The following is a 19,337-nucleotide window of genomic DNA, read 5'->3' on the forward strand; positions in this document are numbered from 1 at the left end:
TACTTTTCCTTAATATCTCTTAGTATCAATGGGCTCAATTCCCCAATAAAAAGGCATAGACTAACAGACTGGCTACATAAAGAGGACCCAATATTTTTACTGCATACAGGAAACCCACCTCAGGGATACATCAGAGTGAAAAGCTGGGAAACAATTTTCTAAGCAAACAGTCTGAAGAAACAAGCTGGAGTAGCCATTCTAATATCAAATAAAATCAACTTCCAACCCAAAGTTATAAAAAAAGATAAGGAGGGGCACTTTCTTCAGAGAAGAAAGGGAGGGAGAAATGTTGTAATTATATTATAATCTTGAAAATGAAAAAAATAGGGCAAAAGGATTATATTGTTTCAGCTGCTAATATTTCTATAATTCTTGTGGTTTCTCTTCCTCGTGAGTTCTAGTTTTAATTCAGTATAATATGAAAGATATCAAAAAATTCTTTGATTTTTTTTTTTTGTATCTACTAAGACTGGCTTTATGAACTGAATCCTACTTTGTTTTAGAGAAGGTACCAGGTGCTCCTGAGAAAACAAAAATGTATATTCTACAACTGTTAAATGGATAATTCTATAAATATCTGTTGAGTCCTTGGGTTTATGTTCCATATTTACTCTGGAATCTCTGTACTGATTTTTAGTCAGTATGGTGTTGAAGGCATGCACTATTGTTGTGTGCAAACCTATCTTTCTTTCATTTAGTTCTCTGTGTGTACATGTGCATTTGTGTGTATGAGAGAGGCATATATACATGTGTGCTGTATGCTCATATATTTGTGGAGATACATTCGCTCATACACACATATGCAGAGTTCCAAAGGATAAGTTAGGTATCATTTTCTATCCTCTTCACTTTACTCCCTTAAGACAAGGTCTTTCTCACTGAACCTAGAGCCAGCCCTACAGCCAGCAAATCCTGGGAGATTCTCCTGTCTCTCTCCTAGTCTACAATAGCACTGGGGTTACAAATACATGCATGGCTTCAACAAATTTTTTATACAGAAAATCATACTCAGAGTCTCCTAAGTGTACAACCCTTATCTGTCCACTGAACGATTTTCACTAGCCCATATTTACCCTTTAGTATCCATTAGTATTTGTTTCATTAAATGAGGATTCCCAATATGTGGTATATGTACAATTATAATTATCATAGTTTCATGATGGGTTTTCTCTTGCATTAATTTGTCATAGCCTTCCTTATCTCTTGTAATTTTGGTATGACGTCTTCTTTATCAAGTGTCAGAATGTCTAGGTCTATGTGTCTTGGGCTCCGTTTGTATGGCAAGTTGACCTCTGCCCCTTCACTCTCATCTTGGGGGTCTTTGGTAGTTGAATCTTCCTTTTGAATCCTGAGTCTTTGCCTTTCAGGTTGACAGTTAAGATGATTGACACTGAGAAGTAGCATTGAGAAGGGTTGCTGATTTCTATAATGTATATTGATTTCTTATTGGTTGCGTTATTGTTTGTTCTTGGATTCTTTTATCACTATGAACTTTCCACCACATCATTCTTTGTTGCTAGGGTATTTGTCCTGTGTATCGTGGATTCTTTAGGAGCACTGTCGCCTTCTAACCTTAGATGATAATATCAACCTCAATTATTAAAGTTAAAAGGCTCTTCAGAAATATCCAGATGCCCTTGTTTGGAAAAATTCTCTCTTCCTACCTTATTTGAGAATTCTTGAACCAAAAGAAGTTTTCGTTTTACCTGTAGTGAGATCCAAACCAGGATAAGGAGAAAAGAAAATGACAGATGAGCCTTCTTCATTAACATAAATTCCAAAGAATATTGTTAAAAAATATTTAACAAATGTTAACAAATCCAAACTAAGTATCTAAAAAGTATTATACAGTTTGACTAAATAACATTTATCTTAGAAATAAAGTCAGCTCAATATTTGAAAAAATCAATCTCTTATTTTTTTATAATGAACATGATAAAGTAAACTTTGATCTCAAACAGATGCAGAAGTATTTGGCATGACCTACCAGTTCTCATTCATAATGGGGATAGGGAGACTTTGGCAAAATTAAAATCTTATCAAGATTAACAAGGCTGTGTACCTCATTAATGATAAATATTTTAAGAAATAAGGTAAGTTGTGTAGGAAATTCTAACTAATATCATCAGACATGAAAATATTAGAGAAGAATCAATAACACTGCATTTATCCTAAAATTACATTATTTCCCATGTGGAAAATTTCTATAGAACCTCTGGAAATGGCTATTATAAACCTTACCACAATCATAGAACATAAGATAATACATAAAAGACAACTGTAGAGCTGGGGTGTAAATCTGTTGAAATAGTGCTTGTTTAGTATGTCCAAAGCCCTGAGTTTGATTATCATCACCATATAAATTGGGTACGGTGGCACATGCTTATTCCAGCACTTGGGAGGCTGGGGCAAAAGAATTGCCATGTATATGTGGCCAGACTAGACTACATAGTAAATTCTAGACTAGCCTAAGGTACAGATTGAGACTCTTTTATATTTCGACTAAATCAAGCTGCACAAATAAAAAGTCTTTTGAATATAATGGTGGTTATAACAAATATAAATACATGGGATAAACTTTGGTCCTTTGTATCATGGATGAATTAGAACATTGAATGGCATACAAAGGTTTCAACAGTAGGAGAAATCCTGGCCCTTTCAGAGGAGAGAGGATAGCCATGCTGGAGAGTGTGCTATATGAAAGGTCCTGCTTGAGCCAAACAAGGAGGGCAGCCATATGTAAGTTCCTAAGGGAGGAAAGGAGAGCTTCATCTTCACTAAGGAAGAATACCCCAGGTGGTGTACGTGAGAGGTCTATAAAGAATTTTTCAGTTTTTATAGTTTTATAGTTGAGGCTGGTTCCCATGACAAAAGGTAGATTAGCAAGGAAAAAGCTACATCAATGCATTCATATGTGTATTTTTTATATACATGAGATACACCCACAGAATGTGTCATTTTTCAGAGAAGATTTTCAATTCCACCTTCAGCTGTCATCAACAAAGAATGATAAAATCCTAGACAAATGACAAGACAGAAGAAAAGGCACTTTGTATTTCTGAGGGTCACAAACTGGGTGAAGATAAATATTACTTATAAATCCTGTTAATCCAGACTCATCTGTAGGTCTGAGATTGTCTTCAGCAGTCGGTTTTCATTCTCCCTAGGAGAGAGGAAGACAGAGCTCCTTTTCTTTGTAGAACACAGAGAGACAGGAGAGCACTTCCCTGCTTTTGCTTCCTCTTCATCCTCCTCTGCTCAGCAGTGCCTCATGTTTGCATTAGGATTCCTTTCTACAGTCCACCCTTTCTCTAAGACTTTTAAAGCTTCCCCACTTGGGAAATAAACAATTTTCACAAGAATGTTGTTCCCACTCTCTGCCATGACTTGTGATTTTTGAACATGGGCATTTTTAAAAATTACTCAAAGATGAGAGTTAGTGAGAAGGAAATTGCACCTAGAGCCAAAACTTTCTAAAGTGGGGAATGTAAAGCTCTCGTTTCCACATAAAAATATCTTAGAACAGCTCAGCTATATGCAGATGAGAAGGCAGTGCACATGAAGGTGGTTGTCCAGGTGTATGTCTTCTTTCCTATCTTTCTGTGGTGGACACTAAAGTGGATTCTGGCTGCCTGACTAGCCAATGCAGTTCTTTCAACAGATCCCTGCAAATTAAGCTGCATATCAATTTAGATGCTTTGAAGTTGATGCATAGAACAAAGAACTAAGGACCACCACATAATCTAGTGAAATCTGGAGCTCACTAGGTGTGTGGGTTTGTAAATCTAAAGGAAAAGCAAGAGAAGGGAAGGGAAAAGAAAAGATTATTTAGCAGTTAACACCTTACTCATGTAGGTGCAGCTTTTCTTTAGAGTTTAGAATTCTGGTCAAAAAGAGAAGCCATCTTCTAAAGGAACAGCCATATTACAGAATCCCCTAGGGAGATTTTAAAAAGAAGGGAGAGGGCTGGAGAGATGGCTGATAGGTTGAAAGCACTGACTACACTTGCAGAGATCCTGAGTTCAATTTCCAGCAACCACATGGTGGCTTACACTATCCATAATGGGATCTGATGCCCTCTTCGGGTGTGTCTGAAGACAGCTACAGTGTGCTCTTATACATAAAATGAATAAATGATTCTTAAAAAAAAAAGGAGAACAAAAGAAGGAAGCAGGCAGGGAGGAAGCAGACAGATCTATGCATGAGACTCAAGAAGTCATCTTACTAAAACTTTACTAGATAATTTAAATTCACCACCAGGCTATGAATCAATTCCTAAAATTAGCCCCTTTTTTGAGAACACCACTTGGACAGAGGCCCTTTTCCCTGTCACATTGGCTAAGTGTGCCAGCATTTTTTTACAAGCCTGCCTCCTTGTGAGAATATCAGCGTGTTCCATTCCTCCATTGTTTTCCACCATTATTTCTATAAGTCTTTGACATGCCAATCAAAGTCATTGTATTTCCACACTCCTGCCATCCATGTGTGGTGGGCCCATCCCTGACATAGGTAAAGACATTTTGTTCTTTCTTCCTCTTTTCTAACATGACTCGCATGTGACTATATTCCAAGCTTGTGCCTTTGTGCTCCTGCTTCTTTGTCTTGAGCCTCTGTCTCATGTTCCTCACATACCACACCAAAGGTTTTCACATTCATTTTCTTTGTTTTTGACTTATCTTACACAACTAAATGCTTCATTTCCTTTTGCATTTCTGACAGTCTTTGATCCCTCGTTGCTTTACTTTCTTCTGCTTGTCTATACCAGACCATAAGGTTAACTTAAATGGTTCCTACCATCATATTTAACTACCATTTGTTTCCAGTTGCTGCACTGGCCCTGGATAACTAAGTTTCATTTACAAAACTCCAAATGTACATTTTGAGGATTAACATCATTTAAATAATTTGTTCTCCAAAATTGTTGTAGCAAGACACAAAATGTACCTTCATTAAAAATATTCAAATTATATGTCAATTAAAATAAGAAAAGGAAGGCCAGGAGTGGTGGTGCATGCCTTTAATCCCAGCACTCGAGAGGCAGAGGCAGAGGCAGGCGGACTTCTGAGTTCAAGGCCAGCCTGGTCTACAAAGTGAGTTTCAGGACAGCCAGGGCTATACAGAGAAACCCTGTCTCAAAAAAAAAAAAAAAAAAAGGATTCTTACTGCCATAGTTGTATTGAAACTCATGCAAATTTCAAATATGTGTATATGATCTGTGTTTTTCCCTGTGCCCTCCATACTCCATTCATGCTTCCTCTTTCAGCTTATGGAAGCCAAAATGTGATGGATGGATGCGTGGAACCTCAACATCCTTTAAAAAGTGCCCAGACTCTCCAAACAGTGGGCAAAACCAGAGGGAGAAGAAAACTGTTGAGTTTCAGTCACGTGTGGAGAATGGTATCCAATGGACATGTCAACAGAATGATATATGCAGACCCCAGAGAGGTGAGTGTAGTGTCTGCACTAGCAGAAAGAAAAGTTGCTAAGGATGGTGGAAGGTGGCTGATGCATGCAAGCCAGTGAACAGCAGGTGATTTCTACTATGCTGAGCTGTGGTTAGCATTTCAGATAAACATATGCCTGGAAAGCTGTGGGTGGCCCAGCCACTAGATTCTCAAATCACATCTCGAAATATTGATATGAAAAGCTGTCCAGTTTGGCCCTCCTTTATAAAAGCTGAATTGAACAGTTAAGTATGATTGTAGATACCAAATGATTTTCTCACAGTGAGTAATAAAATAAGGAGTTGAAAATAAATCTCTCCTGGAAAATATGGCCTCATAATTGATTGATAATGTAGGGAATGTGGAGAAGAGATCATGAGCAACTTTCACATTATAACTAAAACCCAATCTCACAATCTCAACAAATAGTGCCAAGCACTCTTTGAAGTGCTGATAATACTTCCTGGCTTATATGTAGGTTTTAAAAGGAAATAAACTACAAGTAACTCTGAAATGATGCATGAAAGAGACGTGTTTTCCAGTTGGTTCTGAAGTGACTCCTGTGCAGTCTATTCCAACAGCCTTAAGGACTGACTTGAAAGGATGAGCCTCCTGTGGACAGATGTATAGGAAACAGGCTACCTCTGCTCACACCCTCCTCAGGACCATTATTCTGATTTCTTCTTCTTACATGCTCTTTTCTAACAGGCAAGCTCTTCTCCTGCTAATGTTAACCAACCTGCTGCTCATAATCTTTACAGCTCTCACATTAGCTTATTTATTTGTGAAAAGTGTTATATGCACCTTTCCTTGCTTTCACCAGCTGCTGCCACATTGCTTTGCTCTGGAGGTATGGAGATTTGGCTAGATAATAGCCACGCATATGGTTGTTTGGATAGGTAATAGCCCCCATAAACATCTGTGTTTTAATATTTGGCTATAAGATGACACTGTTTTGAGGTCTCATGTATACTGAAGTCTTACCAGTGTGACACAGTCTCTTCTGCCTGTGGATCAAGATGTAGATGCATTAGTCCTATTCCAACACATGGCCTGAAGTCTGCCATGCTTCCTCCCATGTTGATGATGGACTGAATCTCTGAAACTGTAAGCCAGTCCCAATTAAATGTTTTCCTGTATAAGAGGTGCTTTGGTTATGATGGTTTTTATACAGCAATGAAACCCAAGATAGAAGTTGATACCAATGAATGGGAGTATTGCTGTGATAGACCTAATCATGCTCTTGTTTGGAGGAATGTGGATTTTGGTACTTTAAAAAAGGAAAACAGTGATGCTAAGGGTGATTTGATCTGTGGGGCCTGGCTCAAGAGGTTTCAGAGGAGAATTTTAGAATGTTGCCTAGAGATCATTCTTACAATATTTTGCTAAAGAATGTGGCCACATTTTGCCTTTGTCTAAAGAGTCTACATGAGGCGAAGGTGAAGAAATTGAGATAATTACATTGGCAAAGGAAATCTAAAAACAGCCTAGAATAGATTCTGTCCTGTGGTTTACTCTTATGAAGAGTATACGCCTTACAAACTGAGCAAGGAAAATATGAAATGTATGGTTCAAGGATTAAAGAGGTATCAGGAAATAGAGTGGAGCTAAATCCTTTGTTCAAATAAATACATAGATTAAAGATATTAAATGGAATTAAGGGAGTGGTGGCCTCAGGGTAAGATCCCACCTAACTAAGCTTAAAGGAATTTAAAAAAAAGCTTAGGTCCAGGTATGGGAATGTACACCATTAATTCCAGCATTCGGGAGACAAAGTCATGGAGACCTCTTGAGTTCAATGTTAGTCTACAGAGTAAGTTTGAGGAAGCCAAACTTAGGCAGTGAAGGGAATAATCTGAAACAGAAAGCTGGTAAAGATATAATAGAAAGAGAAGGCCATGTTCCAGCCACAGCAAGCAGCAGAACTTGGCAGCATCAGCAACATGGCTCTGGCTTTAGAGTCAAGAATAGAAGAAAGGGAATATAGGCTTTCCCTTTATTACTAAAGAAAGTCACTGAGACCAGATATGTGGAAGAGGTGTCATTGCATGGAGGCCTAGAAACAAAGGGGTTATGAAATATTCTTCCATGACTAAGAAAAGTCACTGAGGCTAGAGCATGTGGCTGGGATGAAACCTGAATTTCCTTGGACACCCCAAAATGTTGATAATGTCAGAGACATGGGATTCTTGGAAAGAAAAGCTGCTAACAGGAAATGGAACCTGCTGCAGATAGACCTCAGTCAGGTCCCCAATCTGTAGGAAAACTCAGAGTTCCGGTTACAGATGAGCAAGCAGTCGGCGGGGATGACAAACAGACAGGGACACAGAGAGAATGTGTATCTGAATGCAATTTCTCAAAATGAATACCAGTCTTATAATACAGAAGAAAAACAAGAAAGCTAGGCAAATACATCTGCCAAGGTACATCGATGCATAATGGTTCTTTACACAAAACAAAGAAAATGCATACATAAAAAGGTAGGGGGAGCCAGGAAGTGTTTACAGCTGAGATAGGAACAACCCTTAATTAAGATCAGCTAAACACAGGAGCCAGGTGAATGCTCTGATGCAATGCTAGTCTATTGTTAAACCCACCATCAGGGGTCCTTTAGTAAATACCTGATTATGCTATTCTTCTGGGCCTAGTGAAAAAACGTGCACCAGGGGAATTCAAACCACAACCCACCTTTTTCCTAAGCCATTGTATATTCCTATGTATGGGTGTGACTCGGCTATTGTTCTAAGTAATTACTATGTAGACTAGCCCTGAGCTTTCTAGCTCTATTCAAGTAAATTGTAATGCCTGTTTACTTTTACTGTCTCTACTAGAGGTAAATTTGAATGTTACTGAATAGGTAACGTTCTTACTGAATTCCAAGCTCAGGGTTGGCTTCAAGGGCTTCCTAGGACATTGGAACACTGGTGGAGGCTAATCTAACTTAGCTATATGTCAAAATCAGTCCTTAAAGGCACTTAGAATAAAACAATATTGAGGGAGAGCACACAGATTCATACACCAGACTAACATGGGGACAGGTTTGGAGCATACGTGCTATGGGAATGCCAAGGTTCCAGGAGGCTAAGTTTCCATGAAACTCTTTGCCTCGGGACTGCTTCCAGGCTTCTAGGCCTGTCGCACTAGTCACTACTGGAGTGGGTGTAGCAGGAACCAACCCAAGAAAAAGAAGTGTGTTGCAGTCAACCAGGCTGAAAGGAGTTGGAGATCTGAAGAGCATTTTCACATCAGACATGGAGATGCAGAGTTTGGAGGTTTTTGTTAGGGTTTTTTTTTCTTTCAGTTTTTAAAAATCTATTTGAAATATTAAACATGATAGAAGTAGGAAAAAAACTTTTATGAAATCCTCTATGAAACGAAATTGTGACAAGTTCCTCATTAGACAGAAACTGTTCCATCTCCAAGGGAGAATACACAGTGTAACTGTGACTTCACAGGATGAATTAGGTAGTGTTCCTTCTGTTTCTATTTTGTGGAATAGTTTGAAGAGTATTGGTATTAGGTCTTCTTTGAAGGTCTGATTGAATTCTGCACTAAACCCATCTGGTCCTGGGCCTTTTTTGGTTGGGAGACTTTTAATAATTGCTTCTATTTCTATATGGGTTATGGGACTGTTTAGATGGTTTATCTGATCCTGATTTAACTGAGGTATTTGGTATCTCTCAAGAAAATTGTCCATTTCATCCAGATTTTCCCGTTTTGTTGAATATAGGCTTTTGTAGTAGGATCTTATGATTTTTTTTTTTTAATTTCCTCAGTTTCTGTTGTTATATCTCACTTTTCCTTTCTGATTTTGTTTATTTGGATACTGTCTCTATGCCCTCTGGTTAGTCTGGCTAAGGGTTTATCTATCTTGTTTATTTTCTCAAAGAACCAGCTCATCATTTTGATGATTCTTTGTATAGTTCTTTTTGTTTCTACTTGGTTGATTTCAGCCCTGAGTTTGATTATTTCCTGTTGTCTACTCCTCTTGCATGAATTTGCTTCTTTTTGTTCTACAGCTTTCAGGTGTGCTATCAAGCTGCTAGTGTATGCTCTCTCCAGTTTCTTTTTGGAGGCACTCAGAGTTATGAGTTTTCCTCTTAGGACTGCTTTCCTTGTATCCCATAAATTTGGGTATGTTGTGCCTTCATTTTCATTAAATTCTAAAGTCTTTAATTTCTTTCTTTATCTCTTCCTTAACCAAGTTATCATTGAGTAGGGCGTTGTTCATCTTCCATGTATATGTGGGCTTTGTTGCTATTGCCTTAGTCCCTGGTGATCTGATAGGTTGCATGGGATTGTTCCAATCTTCTTGTATCTGTTAAGGCCGATTTTGTGACCAATTATATGGTCAGTTTTGGAGAAGGTACCATGAGGTGCTGAGAAGGTATATTCTTTTGTTTTAGGATGAAATGTTCTATAGATATCTCTTAAATCCATTTCATCTATAACTTCTGTTAGTTTTAATGTATCTCTGTTTAGTTTTGTTGAAGTCTCCCACTATTATTATGTAAGGTGTGATGTGTGCTTTGACCTTTAGTAAAGTTTCTTTTATAAATGTGGTTGCCATTGCATTTGGAGCATAGATTTCAGAATTGAGAGTTCTTCTTGGTAGATTTTTTCCTTTGACCAGTATGAAGTATCCTTTCCTATCCTTTTTTTTCTTTTTTTTTTTTTATAACTTTAGGCTGTAAGTTGATTTTATTCAATATTAGAATGGATACTCCAGCTTGTTTCTTGGGGTCATTTGCTTGGAAGATTGTTTTCTAGCCCTTTACTCTGAGGTAGTGTCTGTCTTTGACACTGAGGTGCATTTCCTGTATGCAGCAAAATGCTGGGTCCTGTTTATGTATCCAGACTGTTATTCTATGTCTTTTGGGGGGGAATTGAGTCCATTGATGTTAAGAGAGGTTAAAGAATAGTGATTGTTTCTTCCTGTTATTTTTATGATTGTGTGGCTATCTTCTTTTGGGTTTGTTGAAAGATTACTTTGTTGCTTTTCTAGGGTGTAGTTTCCCTCCTTGTATTGGCATTTTCCATCTATTATTGTTTGTAGGGCTGGATTTGTGGAAAGTTATTGTGTAAATTTGTTTCTGTCATGAAATATCTTGGTTTCTTCATCTATTGTAATTGAGAGTTTTCCTAGGTATAGTAGTAGCCTGGGCTGGAATTAGTTTTCTCTTAGGGTCTGTATAACATCTGCCCAGGATCTTCTAGCTTTCAGTCTCTGTTGATCAGTCTAGTGTAATTCTGATAGGTCTGCCTTTATATGTTACTTGACATTTTCCCCTTACTGCTTTTAATATTCTTTCTTTGTTTTGTGCATTTGGTGTTTTGATTATTATGTGATGGGAGGAATTTCTTTTCTGGTCCAATCTATTTGGAGTTCTGTAGGCTTCTTGTATGTTTATGGGCATCTCTTTCTTTAGGCTAAGGAAGTTTTCTTCTCTAATTTTGTTGAAGATACTTACTGGCCTTTTAGTTGAGAATCTTCACTCTCTTCTCTACCTATTATCCTTAGGTTTGGTCTTCTCATTGTGTCCTGGATTTCCTGGGTGTTTTGGGTTAGGATCTTTTTGCATTTTTCATTTTTTTTTTTTTGACTGTTGTGTCAATGTTTTCTCTAGTATTTTCTGCAACTGAGATTCTCTCTTCTATCTCTTGTATTCTGTTTGTGATGCTTGGATCATTGACTCCTGATCTTTTTCCTAGGTTTTCTATCTCCAGGGTTGTCTCCCTTTGTAATCTCTTTATTGTTTCTATTTCCAGTTTTAAATCCTGGGTGATTTTGTTCACTTCCTTCACCTGTTTGGTTGTATTTTTCCTGTAATTCTTTAAGGGATTTTTGTGTTACCTCTTTAAGGGCTTCTACCTGTTTACCTGTGTTCTCCTGTATTTCTTTAAGAGAGTTATTTATGTTCTTCTTAAAGTCTTCTATCATCATCATGAGATGTGATTTTTAATCAGGGTCTTGGTTTTCTGGTGTGTTGGGGTATCCAGGGCTCTCTATGGTTGGAGAACTGGGTTCTGATGATGCCAAGTAGCCTTGGTTTCTGTTGCTTATGTCCTTGCCCTTGCCTCTCGACATCTGGTTATCTCTGGTGTTAGTGGGTCCTGCTGTCTATGACTGTGGCTTGTCTCTCCTGCAAGAATTTGTGTCAGTACTCCTGGGAGACCAGTTCTCTCCTGGAGGAATTTGGGTATGGAGAGCTGTGGCACAGGTCAACTCCAGGGTACAGACAGAAACAGGAAGGACCCTGTCCTGGCTGTTTCTTAGTTCCTGTGTCCTGATAGCTCTGGGCGGGTCCCTCTTAGGCCAGGAATTTGATCATAAGCCATGGTCTTACCTGCATGCTCACATACCCTATGACACAGAATTAGCTCCAAGTGCTATGGCACAGGATCAGCTCTCAGTGCAAATAGAAACCGGAAGAACTGTCCAGACTTTGGAGTTTACCCAGCTGGTTTAATGGTAATTTATAACCTGTGCCACTGTATGTTGGAAATATGTGATCTAGTTTTGATTTTTATATTATACAGTGTGTATAGCTTGTATATGCTTGACCCAGGGAGTCATATATTAGAAGATATAGCCCTGTTGAATTAGGTATGGCCTTGTTGGAGTAGGTGTGTCACTATGAGTGTGGGTTTTAATACCCTAGTCCTAGCTGCCTAGAAGTGAGTATTCTGCTAGCAGTCTTCAGATAAAGATGTAGAACTCTCAGCTCCTCCTGCACCATGCCTGCCTGGATGCTGACATGCTCTTACCTTGATGATAATGGACTGAACCTCTGAACCTGTATGCCAGCCCCAATTAAATATCCTTCTAAGAGTTGATTCGGTCATGGTGTCTGTTCACAGCAGTAAAACTCTAACTAAGACATATAGGATTACAGTTAAGAGCTTGTATAAATCTCAGAAGAGATTTGAACATTGGACTTTTGAACATTATTGAGACTGTGATAGACTATGGGGACCTTGAAGTTAGACTAAATGCATTTTGCATTATGTTATGGCTATTATGGCCAGGGAATGCAACATGGTGGTTTGAATAGGTATGGCTCCCATAGACTCATGTGTTTGAATGCTTGGTCATAGAGAGTGGCACTATTAGGAGGTATATTCTTTTGTGAGTAGGTGTGGTCTTGTTGGAGGAAGTGTGTCACTGTGGAGGTGGGCTCTGAGGTCTCAGATATGCTCATTTGGCCAATATGACATAGTCTCCTTCTACTGCCTGTGGATCAAGACGTAGAACTCTTAGCTCCTCCAGCACCATGCTTGCCTGCATGCCTCCATGCTTCTCGACATGATGATAATGGACTGAAGTTCTCCAACTATAAGCCAGCTCCATTTAAGTACTGTTCTTTATGAGACTTGCTGTGGTCAAGATCTCTCTTCACAACCATAAAACCCAAACTACAACAACCAGTCATCTAGAAATTGCTTTATTCCCCTTTCAAGTAACTGAGAGATGATATATTTCCAAACTTCGAAAGGGAAAATGCCACTATTTTTCTTTGGCATAAGGCAAATACTTTACAGAGCTCTACTGAAGACAGACAGTGTTGAAGCTTCGCTTTAATCATCGCTACCAAAGACAAAGATGAAATTGAGAAGACTTAGAGTCTGACCTAGCCTCTGCTTTCTGGGGCAGTGGTCTTTGAGCCGTGGGAACCCTTATTTTGGTCCTCCATATCCTCACTACTGTACTTCAGAGAGAGGAAAGCCAGTGAGAACTGCTGTGTGTTCCTCTGCTCTGCTGAGCAGGGTTTTCTCTTGACTTGTCAACACACATATGTTGTGTGACAGCACTGAAATGAAATTGTATGATGAAAAACCACACAGCAAAAGCTGAGGGACAAATAGCATGTGTGGCTGGTTGAGACTGCTGTAGTGTTAGAGAGCAGCTCCAGAAGACACTTGTCAGGCACAGTCAGGACAGCCTAACTACGCTGGAGGCAAATCTCTCCCTGTCCCAGCAAAGATGCCAGAAGCCTGGAAAGAGCTGGTGTCCTCCACCCCCCAAAAAAATCAATTTCTAATTTGAAACAAAATCATTTTTGACTAACAGGAGTTCAGAACCCATTACTTGTGCTGTGTTGCCTGCTGACATTCAGCACTTCGGTTGTGCACAGTGAATCCCGGTAGTGCTGCCAGACAATCGATCTACCTGGAGGGAAGCTGTTCCATATCTGCAGAGTTCCAGGAACACTATCATTTGCCATTTTATTTTCCAGCCTCTTCCCTCACTGCTCTTTTTCCTTTGTCTTTAGATGGTGGAAGGATCTAGTATGATAATGAAGTCAAAAACCTTCTTATCTGCTTAAAAGTTTGAATGCTTTGGCATTTTAAGATAGTCCTAGGAACCATGAAGTTTTTCTACTTATGGAGAAGATTATCTAGTATTTTTCTCTTCTTTTATGGTCTGTGTGACTGCTGAAGGCATGAAGTTGCCCCCTTGAGCCTCTCCGCCAGTGCAGAGCTGGTGTGGGCAGATTAGAGAGAGGGCAGGGTTATTGCTATGGCCTTTGCTGCAGCACCCAGCCCAGTGGGTGAATTAACTTTCCCAAGTGTGCATTGTGGGTCTGGATGCCCTGGTTATTACAGTGCCGGTGACCCAGCACTAAGTGCCCAAGCTACACTGCTTGGTTGGCCCCTCCTTAATTGCTTTCCTTTCATTAGCATGACAGAATCTTTTGGTATACATTTCTGTTTTATATCCATTGTTTCTTTTGTTGTTCTTTAATCCTGAGGTGCTATACAAGATATTTACTGCAGGACCATTAATCTTTATTACCATCTCTCCTTTACCTCTCTTGTTCGCCTCACCATTCTGCCAACTTTATTGACACTAAATATAAAAGAAACAGACTCTCAGCTCAATGAACAGCCTCATGATAACAAGAATAGCTATGTTATCAAAATTGGCTTACAGTATAAACCTCTTCCATTAGTGCTTAGAATACTGTTTTCATTGTTTTTGTTGTTGTTGTTGTTTGTGGGTTTTTGTTGTTCTTTGTTTCCCTGAGTTATGTAGAATGGGGGAAATGTTACTTTGGAAAAAATCTAAACTTGGTTCAAGAGGTTTTCGGAGGCATGCTGGGGGCAGCAAGGATTCACATGCTCTTCCTGCCTCTCCCTCCTTGCCATGCCTCAGCAAGCATTCTAAAACTGCTTCTACCTGAGCAGCCACTGTCACTCTGTCACGAGAGCTATGAGAACTTGGGTCATATTCCCTGTGGTGCCGGTCTACTAGCTGAGGCTGAAGCCACTGGGTACAAGTTCCAGGATGAAAATATTAGATCATGGAGCTTGGCACTGCCCTTTCTGAACTCTATTTGAAAGCCATTTCAAAGGTCCCTGCTGTATTTGGGTATACCTCCTGCTGTCCCCATCATGAATCTCCAAATTCATTCACATCTGTTACAGAACCTCACTCCAGTGTAGTTTCAGCTTGGCTAGCAGTGTTGGCCACACTCTTCATTTTTCCTTTGGAGATTTTTTAGGCCAGCCTTACATAGCCATCAGTGTCGGTTGAATTCCCTGCGAGGATCTCAAGAACATTTTTCCTTACTTACTGGAAACTGTTGTGATAGACTTTACTAAAGTAAACAGCAATCACTAGAGTTCCTACTGATACTTGTAAGGGGGCTTGTGCTTCTAGTGCTGTGCACATCATGATGACCATGGTGATAAACACAAGAGACAAACTAAGTATATTGGAAGAATCAAAGTACAGAAGTGGCTTTCATCTAACATTTAAGGATCATTTCCTTATGTTTCCTTCATTATTGCTGTCGTCCGTATCTTATATTTATTCATAAGAAAATGAACTTGTTCCCAGAAGTATGAAACAAGAAATATACTAAGTATCGACGTCTTTATCAACAGCACACAGAAGGCAAGCACACTAGAGTGCTATGCGTAAACCCAGGCAGTAGAGTAAATCATCCTATTTGGTTCATTAAAAAAGGATTTCAAATTTAAGATCCTATCTTTAAGAGTTAATCTTAATATAAATATGAAATATTGTCACCTAAACAAGAGCATCTACATTCCCCATCCTTTGATATTGAAAGAAGTGCCTCAAAATACAATCTACTTTCCTAACGTGTTATATATGTCTTGGGCCTCTGTCACTAAACAACCACTTATAAGTCTGTATATTAGAACATAGGTCCATGTGTCATAGGGGCTCATTTATATATTTGTTGACTGAATTAATGTAGCATTAAATATATTGATTTTTCTTTTTCTGTCCTTGTTTCATCTTCCCAAAATAAGGACCTAATCAGTTACACCTTTTGACCTCAGTGCCTTCAGCAATTTAGTTATTTAAGCAAAATATATGCTTACATCATCAAAATCCTTATGATGATTGATAGCTAATGTCAAAGAGAAAGACTGTAGTGAGGCCTTAAAATAGCAGCACCCAAAAAGTCAAGGAAACATGGTCATTATTTCATTTCATTTTATTCTAATTGAGGTTTTACTATATACAATACAGTTGCACAGGTCTTAGATGTACAGTTTGATAAGTCTGACAATTGTTTGTATCAATTCATATGTAGCACATTTCCCTGATTACCAAAAGTAAATTACATGAGCTCTCTGCTAATCGGTTCTTCCCTGAAACCATTCCCTGTTCTTTCCCATGACCCTTTTCTGTATATATGCCTCCCTGGTGTCTCTCCTTGCAAAGCTACCACCCTCAGTAGTCGTACAGATAGGACCCACCCATATGACTCCATTGATGACGTCTTTGGAGGCCCTGTCTCCTAGCAGGATCCCCTTTAAATAGTACTGAGGGTTAGGACTGCGGTGTAGGTAAATCCATAAACAACTTCCTTTCTGTAATTATGGATGTTGTAGTTGTAGTTGTTGACTGCCTAAGGGCTCCATTCCTAGGAATAAAATAGTAAAAGAATTTGCACACCCACTCCAGGTCTCAAGACAGTCTTCACCTATTAGGTGTGCTCTTACGCGTGTAGTTTCTTCTTTTTTGTTATTTTTTTTATCAGGTTGAGAAAGTCCCTCCTGGATGATTGAGTCTTTCTTATAAATGGATCTTTGATTTCATCAAATCTATTTTTTTCCTGCACCAGTTGAGGTGATAATTATATAATTTATTATATCATTATGACCAAACACCTGTAAAAGCAGTTTTAGAGAGGAAGCACTTTACCCTGGTAAAGAGCAGTGTCAGACGTTCCAGTGGCTACCACACTCAGGCAGACACCGTGTAAGATGAGCATAATTGGAGGCTGTACTTCATTTCTTGTATGTAGGAAGCAGAGAAAGAGACAGAAAGGACCCAGGCATGTGTTAACATGCCCTCTACTCCAGACTTATTTCCTCTAACTAGGGCCCACCTTCTAGAACCTCCAAAGAACGCACCACCAGCTAGAGACCAGCCTTTCCGTGCATGAGCCTTTGTGGGAACATTTCCTGTCAAATCAAAGTAATCCCATTTTTTCACTCACTAGTTTGATCATTTGCTAACTGAGATGTTGGGGTGTGTCTTTGTGATTGTATTGATTGTGTCAAGTTATAGTATCATAACATGTCAGTGAAAAAAATCGAGTAGATAACCCTAGGGGCTCCTCCTCCACCAGGAACACTGAAGGCCACACCATTAAGAATCCATCTTGTCAGAACTCTGAAGAAGAAAAGGCTTTGCAGAAACATGGTAGGAGAACTTGGTGGACTCCCTCCCTAAGAAGGCATCAGTCTTTAAGATGTTAGCCCAAGACAGATGAAAGAACCTGATTTCAGTGGAAGCAGATATCAGGGGCTTGTTTTGACCTGTCTGCAGACTCCTCAGAAGGTTGACACAAGCCCTGCTTTGTGTTCTGCCTAATGCACCTTTCATATGATATTCTCAGAGAACTTTGAAAGCCAAGTGAACATGCTGCCGCTTCCTAGCATAAGAGAGTAACAGTGACAGAATATACAAGAAACCATAAAACCTAGATAAATTGAACAGACAAGCTATCAGATTCTGCTCCAAAAATAAAACGTCTGAATAGATCTTTAACAATAACAATTTTTAAAATTCTCCTGAAAAAGAAGCTAGAATCATATAGCTTCACAAGTGAATTTCACCAAATCTCTAAGAATTAAGGCAAATACTTCTCACACTTTTTCATAAAATAGAACAGGAAGTTCTATTCTGAACTTATTTTAAGGGTTCCCTATGCTGAAACCATTCAGTCATTAAACAAACTGTAGACCAATGTCTGCTATATATATATGCATTGAAATAGCCCAAGCAAAAAACCAGTAGCAATCTGAATGTAGCAGCATATTAAGAAGATGATAAATCATGACCAAGTGGGATTTAACTTAGGAATGCAAAGGTGATGCACCTCAGAAAAATCAATCAATGTAACCCACCACATAGCCGAAAGAAGGCAAAAACTACATGAGTCAACAGAGAAAAAACATTTAACAAAATCTTTCGTGGGAGATTTCATACGTCGTATGAGAAACTTATTTGTGAAACCTACATAGAATATAGTATTCACTATAAAAGACTGAACCTCCCCCACACACACACACTTTTAAAAGTCAAGGAAGGAACTTTTATTGTCTTCAAATCCAGTGCACTCCAAGTACAGCTCATTAGAATGCAGCTGTGCCTTTTATCTTCATACACAAGATTTGAACATAGTGAGTTGTCTGGCCCACAAAATCTAAGCTATCTGTTGACCCTGCCACAGTGCTAGATGGGGAAGGAGGAAAAGAAGAGTGTGGGACACAAACTTGGAACATTTTTATAGGACAAGCTATGATTGGCACATGTAAAAACTTACAAAGAGAACAAACAGCACATATACAATCATCAACAAATAAACTTTAAGAACTTACTTTAGTTTTCATAAAAATCAAGAACAATGCTAAAGAAAAATTTAAACCAAATACATATATGTTAAATCTAATACTAAGTAGTACTTGACCCTGAGGAACAAAGATATCATGGCTAGGGACAGAAACTGGTGTTATCCTAAGCACCAGTGTAGCCAATTGATCTGGGATCAGTTATGCCAACATTTTATATATATAGTTATATACATATAGAGTATTACTCAAGCTAAACTTAACATATGTTACAATTTAGCAGTTTTTAACGAGTCCAAAAACAGAGATTCTTTTTTTTTTTTGATGTTGTAGTTTTTTTTTTAATTGGGTATTTATTTCATTTACATTTCCAATGCTATCCCAAAAGTCCCCCACACGCTCCCCCACCCACTCCCCCACTCCCCCACTCCCACTTCTTGGCCCTGTCGTTCCCCTGTACTGAGGCATATAAAGTTTGCACGACTAATGGGCCTCTCTTTCCACTGATGGCCGACTAGGCCATTTTCTGATTCATATGCAGCTAGAGACATGAGCTCCAGGGGGGTACTGGTTAGTTCATATTATTGTTCCACCTATAGGATTGCAGATCCCTTTAGCTCCTTGGGTACTTTCTCTAGCTCCTCCATTGGGGGCCCTGTGGTCCATCCAATAGCTGACTGTGAGCATCCACTTCTGTGTTTGCTAGGCCCCGGCATAGTCTCACAAGAGACAGCTACATCTGGGTCCTTTCGATAAAATCTTGCTAGTGTATGCAATGGTGTCAGCGTTTGGAAGCTGATTATGGGGTGGATCCCTGGATATGGCAGTCTCTACATGGTCCATCCTTTCGTCTCAGCTCCAAACTTTGTCTCTGTAACTCCTTCCATGGGTGTTTTGTTCCCAATTCTAAGGAGGGGCATAGTGTCCACACTTCAGTCTTCATTCTTCTTGAGTTTCATGTGTTTAGCAAATTGTATCTTATATCTTGGGTATCCTAGGTTTTGGGCTAATATCCACTTATCAGTGAGTATTTATTGTGTGAGTTCCTTTGTG

The 19,337-nt window shown here is 39.0% G+C and overlaps 1 protein-coding gene across 11 annotated transcripts in view; it reads left to right on the plus strand.

Moving 5' to 3' along the window:
* Positions 1-19,337, plus strand: part of AW554918 (expressed sequence AW554918) — a 298,592-nt gene that overhangs the window by 225,933 nt on the left and 53,322 nt on the right. For 9 of the 11 annotated variants that reach the window (XM_006525833.4, XM_017317877.2, XM_030250422.1 and 6 more), the window contains one exon: positions 5,264-5,445. The exons of 1 other annotated variant lie outside the window; for it this stretch is intronic. In XM_006525833.4, coding sequence (XP_006525896.3) covers positions 5,264-5,445 — 182 coding nt within the window. Of the gene's footprint in view, positions 1-5,263; positions 5,446-19,337 lie in introns of those variants that run through there. One more of the 11 variants, XR_001782355.2, reaches the window with a different exon arrangement.

Source organism: Mus musculus, chromosome 18 (assembly GCF_000001635.26).
Source record: "Mus musculus strain C57BL/6J chromosome 18, GRCm38.p6 C57BL/6J".
In the NCBI taxonomy this organism is placed as follows: domain Eukaryota; kingdom Metazoa; phylum Chordata; class Mammalia; order Rodentia; family Muridae; genus Mus; species Mus musculus.